This window comes from Enhydra lutris, unplaced genomic scaffold, assembly GCF_002288905.1.
Source record: "Enhydra lutris kenyoni isolate GAN:26980312 unplaced genomic scaffold, ASM228890v2 scaffoldscaffold21, whole genome shotgun sequence".
In the NCBI taxonomy this organism is placed as follows: domain Eukaryota; kingdom Metazoa; phylum Chordata; class Mammalia; order Carnivora; family Mustelidae; genus Enhydra; species Enhydra lutris.
This window is the reverse complement of record NW_019154105.1, coordinates 27,554,566-27,566,995: the sequence shown is the minus strand read 5'-3', so window position 1 is coordinate 27,566,995 and position 12,430 is coordinate 27,554,566. Positions and strand designations below refer to the sequence as shown.

The following is a 12,430-nucleotide window of genomic DNA, read 5'->3' as shown; positions in this document are numbered from 1 at the left end:
TGTTTTCATTTCCCTTGGGTATATATACTTATACTTAACCTAGGAATATTATTTGATCATATAGCAAGTTAATGTTTAATCATTTGAGGAATGACCAGACTATTTTCCAAAGTAGCTGCACCGTTTTACGTTCCCACCAGCAATGTAGAAGGGTTCTACTTTCTCCAAATCTTTGCCAACACTTGTGATTGTATGATTTTTTTTTATTATAACCATCTTAGTGAGTGTGAAGTGGTATCTCATTGTGCTTTTGATTTGCATTTCCCTAGTGAAATGATTTGAATATTCCTTGTCTGTGCTTATTCGCTACTTGTATAGGTTCTGTGGAAAAAGGTCTATCAGATCTCTTGTTCATCTTTAAATTGGGTCATTTGTTATTGTTGACTCATATTTTTTAATGCATATTCTGGACAGCCACTCCTTACCAGACATACAATTTGAAAATACTGTCTCATAGTATGTGTATTGTTTTGTTTGTTTGTTTGTTTGTTTTACCTTCTTGATAGTGTCCTTTAAAGCACAGAGCTTTTAATGTTGATGAGGCTCTCTTCTGTCTTTTCTCACTTGGGCTTTGGGTGTCATTTCTAAGAATTCACTGCCCAACCAAAGACCCTGAAGATTTACTCCTATGTTTTCTTCTCGGAGTTTTATAGTTTTATGTCTTACAGTTAGGTCTTTGGTCTATTTAGAATAGTTTTTGCATATTGTGTGAGATAGGGGTCCTACTTTATTCTTTCTCAGAGGGATATCCAATTGTTCTAGCACCATCTGTTGAAGACCATCCTTTAACCTCCAGGAAATTGTCTTGGCAAACTTGTTGAAAATCATCTGACCCCAAAGGAGTTTATTTCAGGACTCTTGGTTCTGCTTCATTGATCTATATGCTACCCTTGTGACAGAGTACTAGTAATTAACTAAGTGGTTAGGATCTCTTTGCTCAAAACTGATACAGACTTACAACAACAATTGCTCTTAAAAGATTCTTACACTTTTAGGCGACTCATCATTGTTTCCTTTCAGAACAAACTTTCCAAGAGTGATAAGTGATAAAGTCTTCAAAGGAACTAAAGCGAATTAAAATAAACTGCTTTGAGAAGGTTCAAAAAAATTTCCCAAGACATTCTGGGGTGTGGTATTATTTGAGCGAGAAACAACCGGCCTAGTCCGCAGGCTCCATCGTTAATTAGACCTTCTCTGCCTCTCTGCTTAGGGATGGGCGCTCGCAAACGGCGTTAATCATGACGTTGAGGAGGGCAGAGTTTCCGCGCACATCAGTTGTCTTCTCTCCCCTGTGCAAGGGTTGCGGCGTCTCTAAAAGCCACAGAAAATGCTGGAGCCTCTAGAATTTTTGGACCACCCTTCTAGAGCGCAATTTGTTCACCACCGGGCTGAGAGGGAGTAGCGCGCTCCGGGGAGCCGCCCGCCTCCCGAGCGTCGCCCAGGCCTTAAGAACGCCGAGGGCCTGCTGGCACCTGTCGGCCCAGCGCGCGCGCGCGCCCGTCCTGCAGGTCCCCTCCCGTCCAGGCGTCCCCTCGTCGGCGCACATCCGTGGGCCTCGGTTTAAACCCGGCACCTCGGGCCCGCCGCTGCGCCGGCTCCCGCCCTCCCGGGGGTCTGCAGCGCTCCCTCCCCGGGCTGCTCTGCGGCCGGGCCAGGCGTCCTGGGTCTTGCCCGACGGCGGGGTACGAGGCCCACGCGAGCCTGCGGGGAGCCGTCGCGGGGCCGGCAATTAGGGCGCCGGAGCGCGCAGGTGGCGCGGGCCCGGGCAGGCTGGGCTGGGTGTGGTGCGCGGAGGCGGACGCGCGGCGGCCCCACCCTCGCCCGGGCTCGGCTGGCCGCGCGGGCCGGTGCGGGGCGGCCGGCGAGGCGAGGGCGAGGGCGCGCGGACCCAGCTCCAAACCACGCGGCGGCGGGCGCGGGGCGCCGGGTGTGCGCGGGGGGCGGGCGCGTGCTGCTGCTGAGGAAGCGCGGCTCCACGTCGCGGCCATGCCCTGGCTGTGGCGCGAGATTCTCCTGGAGAGCCTGCTGGGTAAGCCGAGGCAGCCCCGGGCGCGCGGTCCGGGCGGCGCGCTTCCTACGCGCCCGGAGCCGCGGTGCTGGGACCCCCGGGGCCTGGGCTCCGGGAGGGGGGAGCGCGCCCCGCGCCCCAAATAGAGACGTCCGCTGGGAACTCTTGCTACCAAAGTTTAAAAAAAAAAAAAAAGACAAGACCCAGACTGCGGCTGGGAAGCCGAGGAGGATTCCGCGGGAATATGGTGCTTCCGAGCTCCCACTACACCCTAGGATCGCGCCCAGTTCCCCACGAGGAGGCCTTGAACCGGCGCTGCTGGTACAGCGCCCCCCCCCCCCGCCCCACCAAACCTTTAATTTAAATGAATAAACTTCAGTACTGGATCTTAACTTTCTGAAGGAAAGGGGCCCCGCGTGTCCTCCGGCAGCGTGAGGTGAGCACAGCTCACGGCTTGGGCATCGAACTCGAGTCCTGTGTGCGCGCTTAGCAGCTTTGCAAAAAGTCCCGAGAACAATTATTGGTGTAATTCTGTCCGACTTGTATGATTAAAATCAGAATTCCCAGCCAAAAGTTTGGGAGAATGCTATAATCTCGCTGTTCACTATGAAACATTCCTTTGGCTTAGGAGGGGCACCTGCCTAAAAACTTGATTTTCTGGGAGCTGCTAATAATTCAGAAGCGCCCCCACCCCATCTTTTCCCTGGCTCCGAATGTATCTTAGTACAGCAATGTGAAATGAATTACATTTAGTAAGTACCTAGTGTGCTAGGTACTCTTAGTACTTGATCTCAGGTAATCTTCACAAGCCTGTGAGGTGGCTAACAGAGCTATTTTGCTGATGAAGAAAGGAAGGCTGGGAAGGTCGTGGGGAGAAAGTTAACTCCCGGTGGTTAGATGGCTGCCTTTGGAACGGGTTTAGGTTCACTCTGCCATGTGCTACCGTTTTGATCTTGGCGATTACTTTCTGAATCTCAGACATTTTTGTTGTTTTTACATTTGTAAGAGGGGAGTAAAAAGAGTCCATTTCATAGGACAGGAGTTGGATGAGGACCTAAAGAGATGATCTCTGGAAATACTTAGCACAGACTCTAGTACATGGGAAGGGCCCATTAGTTAATTATCATTATGGTAGAAGATTATGCAGTCAATAATGGGCAGAGGTGAGCCTGAGTCAGATCTTGGTATTTCAGTTACCCTGCACTTTCTCCTAAGTTTAGGTTTAAAAAAGTCTACTTACAAGAATATGTTGCCTAACTAACCTGCCTTTGGGTGCACTCTGGAGTGGGAGGAAAGGAGGAGGTCATGCTGCTTGTCCTTCTTTTTCTTTTGTTTGCTTTTTTACCCCTCATAATCTCTACACCCAACATGGGGCTTGAAACCACACCCAGAGATCAAGAGTGGCATGCTCCCCCAACTGAACCATCCAGGCACCCCTGTTTGTTCCTCTTTTTGATTTTCATGATACTGCTTTTTATAGAAGGGTTGCCTTAGGTAAAGACATTTTTTCAACTAGGGTTCTGACAGAACATCTAGTTCAACCCAGATGGTCCAGATGAAGAGGTTTTAAGAAAGGGATGACCTCTGGGAGTGCGAACAAGGTTAAAGGAGTAAATAAGGGGTGTCACGGGACTCACAACATCAGAACCCATTCTTATCCTGGGACATTCTCTTTCTGATGGTGGAGGAGGAGGAATTCTGTAGTGGAACCAGGTTAAGGTCAGAATCGTGAGGGGGTCGGCCAGAGCAGATATGGTGGAGGTGGTGGAGGGGCAGAGCTACTGTGGGAAACAAGGACACCTTTGCACTTGTCCTTTAAAACATGTGTTTGTTTGTTTGTCCCTAGGGTATGTTTCTTGGTCTCTCTGCCATGGCTTGGGACCGATGATCTATTACTTTCCCCTGCAAACTCTGGAACTCACTGGTCTTGAAGGTTTTGGCATAGCGTTTCTTTCTCCAGTATTCCTAATATTTCCTCCTTTCTGGAAGTTGGTTAACAAGAAGTGGATGCTAATCCTGTTGCGGATCATTACTGTGGGTAAGATTTAAAAGCGCTTCTTTAAGATTTTTGTTGTTGTTGTTGTTGTTGATGTCAAAAATCAAGTGAAAATATGTAGACTGTTCTTTGAATGCTAAATAATTAAATGAAACAAGATTCCTCTTTCTCTTACTACTATCTTAAAGAGTTTTAGTGGAATTGGAATGCTAGACCAAGGGTCCATGCCTCTTATATTTCTAACTTTTTCTGTCAGATTGGAAAAGCCTAAAAATCACTGAAATGAAGAGGGAGAACACTTCAGCTCTTGAAAATTTTGTGTTCTTTCTCCAACTACAACACAAAACTCAGAAACCATTACAAATTGTTGAGTGCTCCTGCATGAAAATAGGAAAATTATGCATGATGAACACTGTAGTAAGTAAAGTCAAACAACAATTTAGGAAAGATATGTGCAATTCATTTAGTCAAGGGCTAATTTCACTGACATATAGAGTTTTTACAAATCAACAACAAAAAGGACTAGCAACTCAATAGATAACAAAGAATATGACCAGTTTACTGAAAAGGAAGTATAATTGGTTCTTTAAAAATACTAAAACGTGTGGCATATGAAACACACACTCACATACGTACGTATTTGTATGTAGTTGCACATACTGGATTGTCAAAGAGGAAAGTTGAGGAACACTGTATTGTAAGGATGGGAAAGTAGGCACTTGGACATTGCTGGTGGGAATATAAATTGGCACAAGTTCTGCAGAGATAATTTAGCAGCATTTAGCAGAATTACAGATATATATATGTATATACATACACACACATACATATATGTATGTGTGTGTGTATATATATGTGTGTGTGTTTGTATATATGTGTGTGTGTGTATGTGTGTATATATATATATATATATATATATATATATATATATATGTATATATTCTTTTGCCCAGCAATTCCAATGCTAGGAATATATCCTGAAGATACACTCACATATATGTTAAAATCACAAAAATACAAGATTATTTGATCATTGCAGCATTATTTACAATCACAAGATTAGAAATAACCTAAACGTCATCAAATGGGATAGGTTAAGTAAATTATGGTTTTGAAACTTGGAATACTATAGAATACTGTGCATCTGTGTAAAAGAAGAGAACATCATTTTTGTAAGGAAATGGGATGTTCTTTAAAATATATTAAGTGGGGAAAAAAGGAAGCACTAAACTGTGCAGAGTACTAACATCTGTGTAAGAAAGTTGAGATGGAAATATATTTAGTATCTAATTGAACATGCATTAAGAAGCTCTAGAAGGATTTAAAAAATCCTTCTAGAAAAAAAAAGCTGATAGCATGTTAGTTGTTTGAATATGGTATCTAGCTAAACATAGGCATGAAAGGGAAACTTTGCAATATATACCTTTTGTGTCTTCGGAATTCTGAATATGAGTATGTTACAGTGCCAAAAATTAGCAATGAAAAATTGTGAGCTTTTTTAGCAATTAAAATTTTTAAAGATTATTTATTTATTTGAGAGAGAGAAAGTATAAGTGGAGGGGGAGGGGTAGAGGGAGAAGCAGACTCCCCGCTGAGCAGGGAGCCTGCTGTGGGGTTTGATCCCAGGACCCTGAGATCATGACCTGAGCTGAAAGCAGATGGCTAAGCAACTGAGCTACCCAGGTGGCCCCCCTTTTTTTCCTTAAAATTTTTTTTAAAAATTTATTTATTTGAGAGAAAGCCAGGCACACAGCATACGTGGAGGGGGAGGGGCAGAGGAAGAGGGAGAAGCAGAACAATGAAAAATTTTAAATGTACACTTACTATCACAAAGACTTGAGAGTATTCATATTAAGGGATGTTGAGAGTCCTTGAAGAAGTACTGGTAGTAAAAATGAAAGAAGGAGGAGTCATGGAAGAGAAGGTTTAGAAAACAAAAACAGCAGACTCCAGTCCGCTTGGCTCTGTGGCTGAGAATTCTGGATGTCTTGCGCCTCTGTTATGATGCAGTTGGTTTCTCTGACTTTTCCAAGTGGCATTTGTGCACGAACCATGCTGTATATTCCTTTTCTACGGAAACAGTCATTTGACTCTTTTTTTCAGAAACAGTGGCAGGAATTACTAGGGAATTGCCTCTGCTTTTCTGTGGGCCAGTCGCTGAAGAAAGCAGAACAAGGTTAAGTGCAGGAAGTTTCTTTCTTTCTTTCTTTTTTTTTTTTTTAAAGATTTTATTAATTTATTTGACAGAGAGAGAGATCACAAGTAGGCAGAGAGGCAGGCAGAGAGAGGGGGAAGCAGGCTCCCTGTGGAGCAGAGAGCCCAACGCGGGGCTTGATCCCAGGACCCTGGGATCATGACCCGAGTCGAAGGCAGAGGCTTTAACCCACTGAGCCACCCAGGCACCCCAAGTGCAGTGAGTTTCTATGAGTTCCTACGAGGCTGCAGATCTCTGGCTTTTCAGGATCCCAGGCTCGGAAAGAACAGTGGGAAAGACTACTGAAAGATGCACCCTTTATGAAGATAGTGTCTGTAGGAATGGAAGGACCTGTCAAATGACTGTGCAAATTTCAGCTCCAGAAGTAATAGAAATGAAATGTTCTACACCGAATGGAGTGTCTAGTAACTGAGTTAAACTGCCTGGGGGTCTCAGTCTCCTTTCATGAGTTACTGTGTTGCAACTTTCATTTTCTCATCACACTCCTCGGTTGGCTTTCCGGGGACGGTCTCCTCAGTGGGCCTTCCCCGGTTGCCTTTGCTCAGTGCTGCCTGTGCCAGCTTCACCCACAAAGCCCACCCCCTGAGAGTTACGGGGGGTCATTTTTTATTATGTGAGTCCACTTCTGGCCCAGTAACTTCTGGTCGCTGTGAGGGATGTGATATTACTAAGCTTGTAGTAGGTATGGTGTCTGGGGTGCTTTTCCTCTGTGAAGACCCATCACCTTGAATAGAGCTCGAATTAAATTTGAGAAAACAGAGGAGGTAGGAGAGTGATGTAGAGTTGAGGGTAAAGAGACAGGTGCGGCTATGTCCTTTTCTGAGTTGCCCCTGAGCTTTGCTGAGGCTGAACAGAGGCTGCTGTAAGCCACGGTTTACTTTAAAACTCCCTTCACATGCTTCTTAAGGAAATGAAACAACTTTGTTTTTAAAGAGTCCCAAAGTATCTTTGTATAACTACAGAGATGGTACATGCTATCACCTCTGATGGTCCAATTATTTTAAATGAATTACTGTGTACTTAACTATTAAGTTAGTTTATGCTCACACATGTTTATGGCAACATTATTCTTAGTAGCCGAAGAATGGAAACAATGCAAATGCCCATATCCGATGAATGGATGAACAAAATGCAGTATATCTATGCCGTGGAGTATTATTCAGCCGTGAAAAGGAACAAAGCACTGATACACGCTACTGTATCAATAAGCCTTGAAAACCTTATGCTCAGGGAAAGATGCCCTCCACAGAAGGCTACACATTATATGATTCCGTTATCCGAAATGCTCAGAGTGGGAAAAATCCAGACAGACAGGAAGTAGATTAATGATTGCCAGGGGCTGGGACGGTAGGAAGGAGGAGAAAAGAGGGACTGCTAATGGGTATAGATTTCTTTTTGGGGTGGTGACAATATTCTGGAATTAGTGGTCATAGTTGTACAGCTTCGTGAATACATTAGAAACCACTGAATTGCCCACTTTAGCATAGTGGATTTTATGTTATGAATGACATCGCAAAGATTTTTTAAAAGATGTATACACACAATTGTTTATTAACTTGATCTTCCCGAATATAAAGATGGTGCCAGACATGGCAGTTAGCAAATGCAGATCATGGAGTTCCAACACGCATTTGCCAGAAAGGTTGAGCTCCCCTTCGTTTGTCTGTAGGCAGCATCGCCTCCTTCCAGGCTCCAAACGCCAGGGTTCGGCTGGTGGTCCTTGCACTTGGCGTGTCTTCCTCGCTGATCGTCCATGCTGTGACATGGTGGACAGGAAGTGGCTTGCAAAGGTATGGCATCTTCTATCTATGGACAGAGGTTCGTCTCTTATGCCTGTAGACAAACAGGTGTGATCAATTACCAAGCGGGAAGTTGGGAGCAGGAGACCCAAGTAATAGTATTTACTTTGCATATGGCTTGTAGAAGTCTCTCTCTCCCTTTCTTTTTTTTCCTTTTTCACAAAATCAGAATGGGAATGCTTGCTGTCAGTCTCCATCCTGTTTTGAGAATTAAGGAATTATAACAAGCTGCCTATAAAGACCAAGAGCATGTTCCTTACTGCAAATTACTAACTGGACTATTTCATATACTCATGCTCTGAATTATGACATTCGCTATGAACATAGTACACTGAAACCACAGAAAAAGTTGTTAAATATATTTTCTATCTACAGGTACCTCAGAATCTGGGGATTCATTTTAGGACAGATTCTTCTTCTTGTTCTCCGCATCTGGTACACTTCACTAAACCCAATCTGGAGTTATCAGATGTCCAACAGAGTGATACTGACATTAAGTACCATAGCCACACTTGACCGCATTTACACAGGTCAGTATACGTTCAGTTTTTTTTTTTTTTTGAAGGAATTTGCTCTCTTGCATAGTTTACTTTTCTTATCTGAATGCAGCACATCTTGAAAAGATAAAAAGTCTTTCTGCACTATATCTCCATTGCAATGTTCTCTCCCTCTGAAACAGTAACCGGCAGGGCCAGTGGGGTGTTACCTAAGCAAAAGGCACCTTTTCCTTGCCAGAACAGAGGGTGAAAATTTCTGGCTCTTATGAGTGCGGAATGGGAGGGTAAACCAGGCCTCAGACTCCCAGCTGGCTTTCAGCTCTGTCTTTCTCCCTTTACTCCCTAGACAGGGCTTTCCGGGATGAGACCCTTCATCTCTCCTCTTCCATACTGACCCCAGTATATCTCTAACACTATGAGAATTTGGTTGTGAGCAAGGGCTGGGAGAACTATCTGGGTTTTTTGTGTTTTGTGTCTTTTTTTTTTTTTTTCTGGGAGTCTGAAGATACATATGTATTTTCAGATTTATTTATTTGAGAGAGAGAGAGTGAGTAAGCGAGCAGGGGGAGGGGCAGACAAGAGGGAGGGGGGAGGGAGATGAGCAGATTCCCTGCTGAGCAGGGAGCCCAACATGGGGCTCCATCCCAGGATCCAGAGATCACGATCCAAAATCGAGAGCCAGGCATCCCAGGAGTCTGAAGACATTTAAGCTCCAAGTCTGAAGTTTGAAAAGAAAAAGAAATCTTGCTTATTTACATGGCCTTTCAAATCACTTGTCTCTCTCTGGCACTGACTTTCTCAGACATACCCATAGCCGACTTGGATGTTTGCGCATATGCTAATTTGAGATCCGCCTCAAAAGGAGGGAGAAGTGTTACTAGATTCTGGTTAAGCTTCCCTGGGGCTTTTTGTGTCCGTCTCAGTGAGTCACTGTTCCTTTGTCAATACAAGGAGAAATCTCACAGATTAATGGAAGTTTAGAGGGTTTTGGCTCACCATGAACAAAGTGCTAGTATAATCCCTCTTTGGCCCCAGTTTGGGCATGAAACCAGGGGGGTATCAGGCAAGCAAATTGGTCAAATGACATTAATATTAGTTAGAACGTTTAGAACATGGTCTGGCGCCTAATACAAGCTCTACGTTTTATAAAACACTAACATCTAAAGGTGGCAGCTCCAGCAAGCACATTTCACAGGTACAGCCTGATAAGGATCTGAACGTCCGGGTATCGCTTGCATTTCCTGACTTGAGTTTTCTTCTTTGTCGCCTGTTGTAAATTTATGTGACCCAGTTGTTGGTTTCTTCCTACTCATGCCCTGGGCCTTGTTTACAAAACTCCAGACTCCTCACCTCTTTTCCCCCAGGATCAGCTCAGACCAGGCATTTTTGTAGTTTTATCGAAGATTTGCTGGGTCCCGGGGGAGGGGTCCCGCACCAGAGGACACCATGGTGACAGACTTAGCAAATTGAGTTTAAGTCTCTCCTTTCCTAAAGACTGCTTAGTCTCCAGGTCCTGGCCTCCTGCGTCTTCACCGCCCTCCCCATCATCCCTGAGGCTCCCTGCTCTCCTCCCCTTCCTCTGACTCTTTCCTTAGTAGAAGGGCTTGTCTCCTCCTTGTAAAATCCAGCTGCCAGCCCCACAGACAGACCCTGAGGCTTTCTTCTACCATGCGGAGAGCTTCACGGAATCATGAAGCATTTGTCCAACAGGCCGTCCATTCCTGCAAAGAAATTCTTCTGCTGGCATTTTGTCTAGGTCTTACGTTTTTGTACGTGAAGTCATTGGTGCGATGAAATGAGACCTCTTGGTCAAAGAGTCCCATGAAATCTGGTGCAGTTAGGCACAGAGGCCCAGGAACCAGTCTGCCTAAGCTCTCTTTATCAGCAGTATGAGCTCGGACAAGTCGCTTATTCTCTCTGGGCCTCAGTTTTCTAATCTGTAAAATGGGACTAGTAATGAAATTTACCTCAGACTGGAATGAGTTCGTATCAAAGGCTGGGAACAGTTATTGCTTAGTCAGCAAACTGGTGCTTCTCTGGTTGCACAGCAGATTAGATGAGAGCCCTGTTCTGTGGGGGGACATGGCCTGGTATTCCCTGAACATACCAGTCTCTTTTTCTCTTCATATTTTGGCTCATAACTGTTAACTTCACAGTAAATAACTTGTTGCATTTCTTTCCTTTTTTTTTTTTTTAAGATTTATTTGTCTGAGAGAGTGTGAGAGAGAGAGAGAGAGAGCACGAGTGGCGGGAAGGGGCAGAGGGAGAGGGAGAAGAAGCCTCCCCTCTAAGCAGGGAATCTGACGTGGGGCTTGATTCCAGATCTCTGGGATCATGACCTGAGCCGAAGGCAGACACTTAACCGAATGAGCCACCCAGGCCTCCCCCGCCCCCGCCCCGCCTTGTTCTCTCTAAACCATTCCTGATCTAGCCTGCCTGAAATCATCTCTCCCACCAACTAGCTTCTCAGCATGTTCTGCTTCGTATTGTAGTTTCACGTCTCACCCTCCCTTCTGAAAGGAAGCTTATGCTCCTTGAAGCCGGGTACCATTTCTTAACTTGCTAAAAGTCTGTGAAAGGTGGAGGGTAAATTTACATGTAACTGACTCCCCTCCCCCGGCCCCCCCCTTTTTTTAAATCCTAGATGGCGACTGCTGTAAACCGGAGGGAAAAAAGCCTGGAGAGGCAGCCAAGGGCGTGGCCTCCCGGCCTGCCTGGTGGTTGGCAGGCGCTGCCTTTGGCAGTCTCGTGTTCCTCACCCACTGGATTTTTGGAGAGGTCTCACTTGTTTCCAGATGGGCAGTGAGTGGACGCCCCCACCCAGGGCCAGATCCGAACCCGTTTGGGTGAGTCTCGGTTTGGCAGCGATCAAGCAATTGGCTATTATGGTTGAAGGAGGAACTACTTCTTCTGTGGAGCTGCTAGGTCTGTGCCAGCCAGGTGATCACATCCCACTCTCCCGACCCAGCAGAAACATTGCCTGACATTACTGCCTACTGTGGGGAAGGAGCCAGAAGGGTGTTTGCCCTGTGCTGAAAGATTGCTAGAAAGCAGAAGATAGAGGGCTGAGGGGTGTGCATGGCTGAGTAAGAGGTTCTGGAAGCTCTTGCTTGGGGAATCGGAGGAATCCCTGCATGGAGGAGCATATCAGGGGCAGGGGAGGTATGGCATTCCCTGCCTGTCTCCTCCACACCCCTCATTTGGCATTTGGTGGGATGAGACCACAGTGCCCTGATGAGAGAGAGCAGGCTGGCAGTCTGGGCACTGATCTGTGTTCTCTGGGAAGGGGGGAAGCCCAGGGGGATCTCTGTGTCCTCTGGTTCCTGCTCCAACCATGGGGCATCTGGGGAGGCCACAGATCTTGATTTAAAGTGTTGGTTCATGTACTTGGTCCTCATTAACTCTTTCTCTAATCTTTGGCATACCTGTTTTCTCCTGGGTTCAGGCCCAGCCTTTCATGTAAAAAGATTGGAGGATCCTTTAAAACATCGGCCTCAGATAACTGTTTGGGCTCAGGTCATGGTCTCAGGGTCCTAGGTTCGAAAGTCTGCAGCGGGCTCCGAGCTCAGCAGAGGGTCTGCGGGGCCCTCTCCCTCCTCCTCGCTCCTCCCCATCTCATGCTGCTCTCTCTCTCAAATAAATACATGAAATCTTTAAAAATACCATAAAATGTCACTTGGCCAATATGGACTCGAATTTAACAGTCTGAGAAGACTCAGTTGCTGAGTTTCACCTTGACCATGAAAGATCAAAGATACCATTTATCTCAAGTCTGGGCGCTATTACTTCTGTGTTCCAAATGGATCTTATATTGGTTTTCAATGGGCTCTCATGACCTCAGTGATTTTTTTTTCACCCTCATATTGTCTCTTGGATATACCTAGAAGTAGGAGATGTATTTCCCTTTTATATTTG

The 12,430-nt window shown here is 45.5% G+C and overlaps 1 protein-coding gene across 1 annotated transcript in view; it reads left to right on the top strand.

Moving 5' to 3' along the window:
- Positions 1-1,979: 1,979 nt before the first annotated feature.
- Positions 1,980-12,430, top strand: part of LOC111149270 (cell wall biogenesis 43 C-terminal homolog) — a 56,649-nt gene continuing 46,198 nt past the window's right edge. The window contains exons 1-5 of the mRNA XM_022506239.1: positions 1,980-2,029; positions 3,855-4,046; positions 7,889-8,009; positions 8,394-8,548; positions 11,160-11,361. Coding sequence (XP_022361947.1) covers positions 1,987-2,029; positions 3,855-4,046; positions 7,889-8,009; positions 8,394-8,548; positions 11,160-11,361 — 713 coding nt within the window. The 5' untranslated portion in view covers positions 1,980-1,986. The remainder of the gene's footprint in view (positions 2,030-3,854; positions 4,047-7,888; positions 8,010-8,393; positions 8,549-11,159; positions 11,362-12,430) is intronic.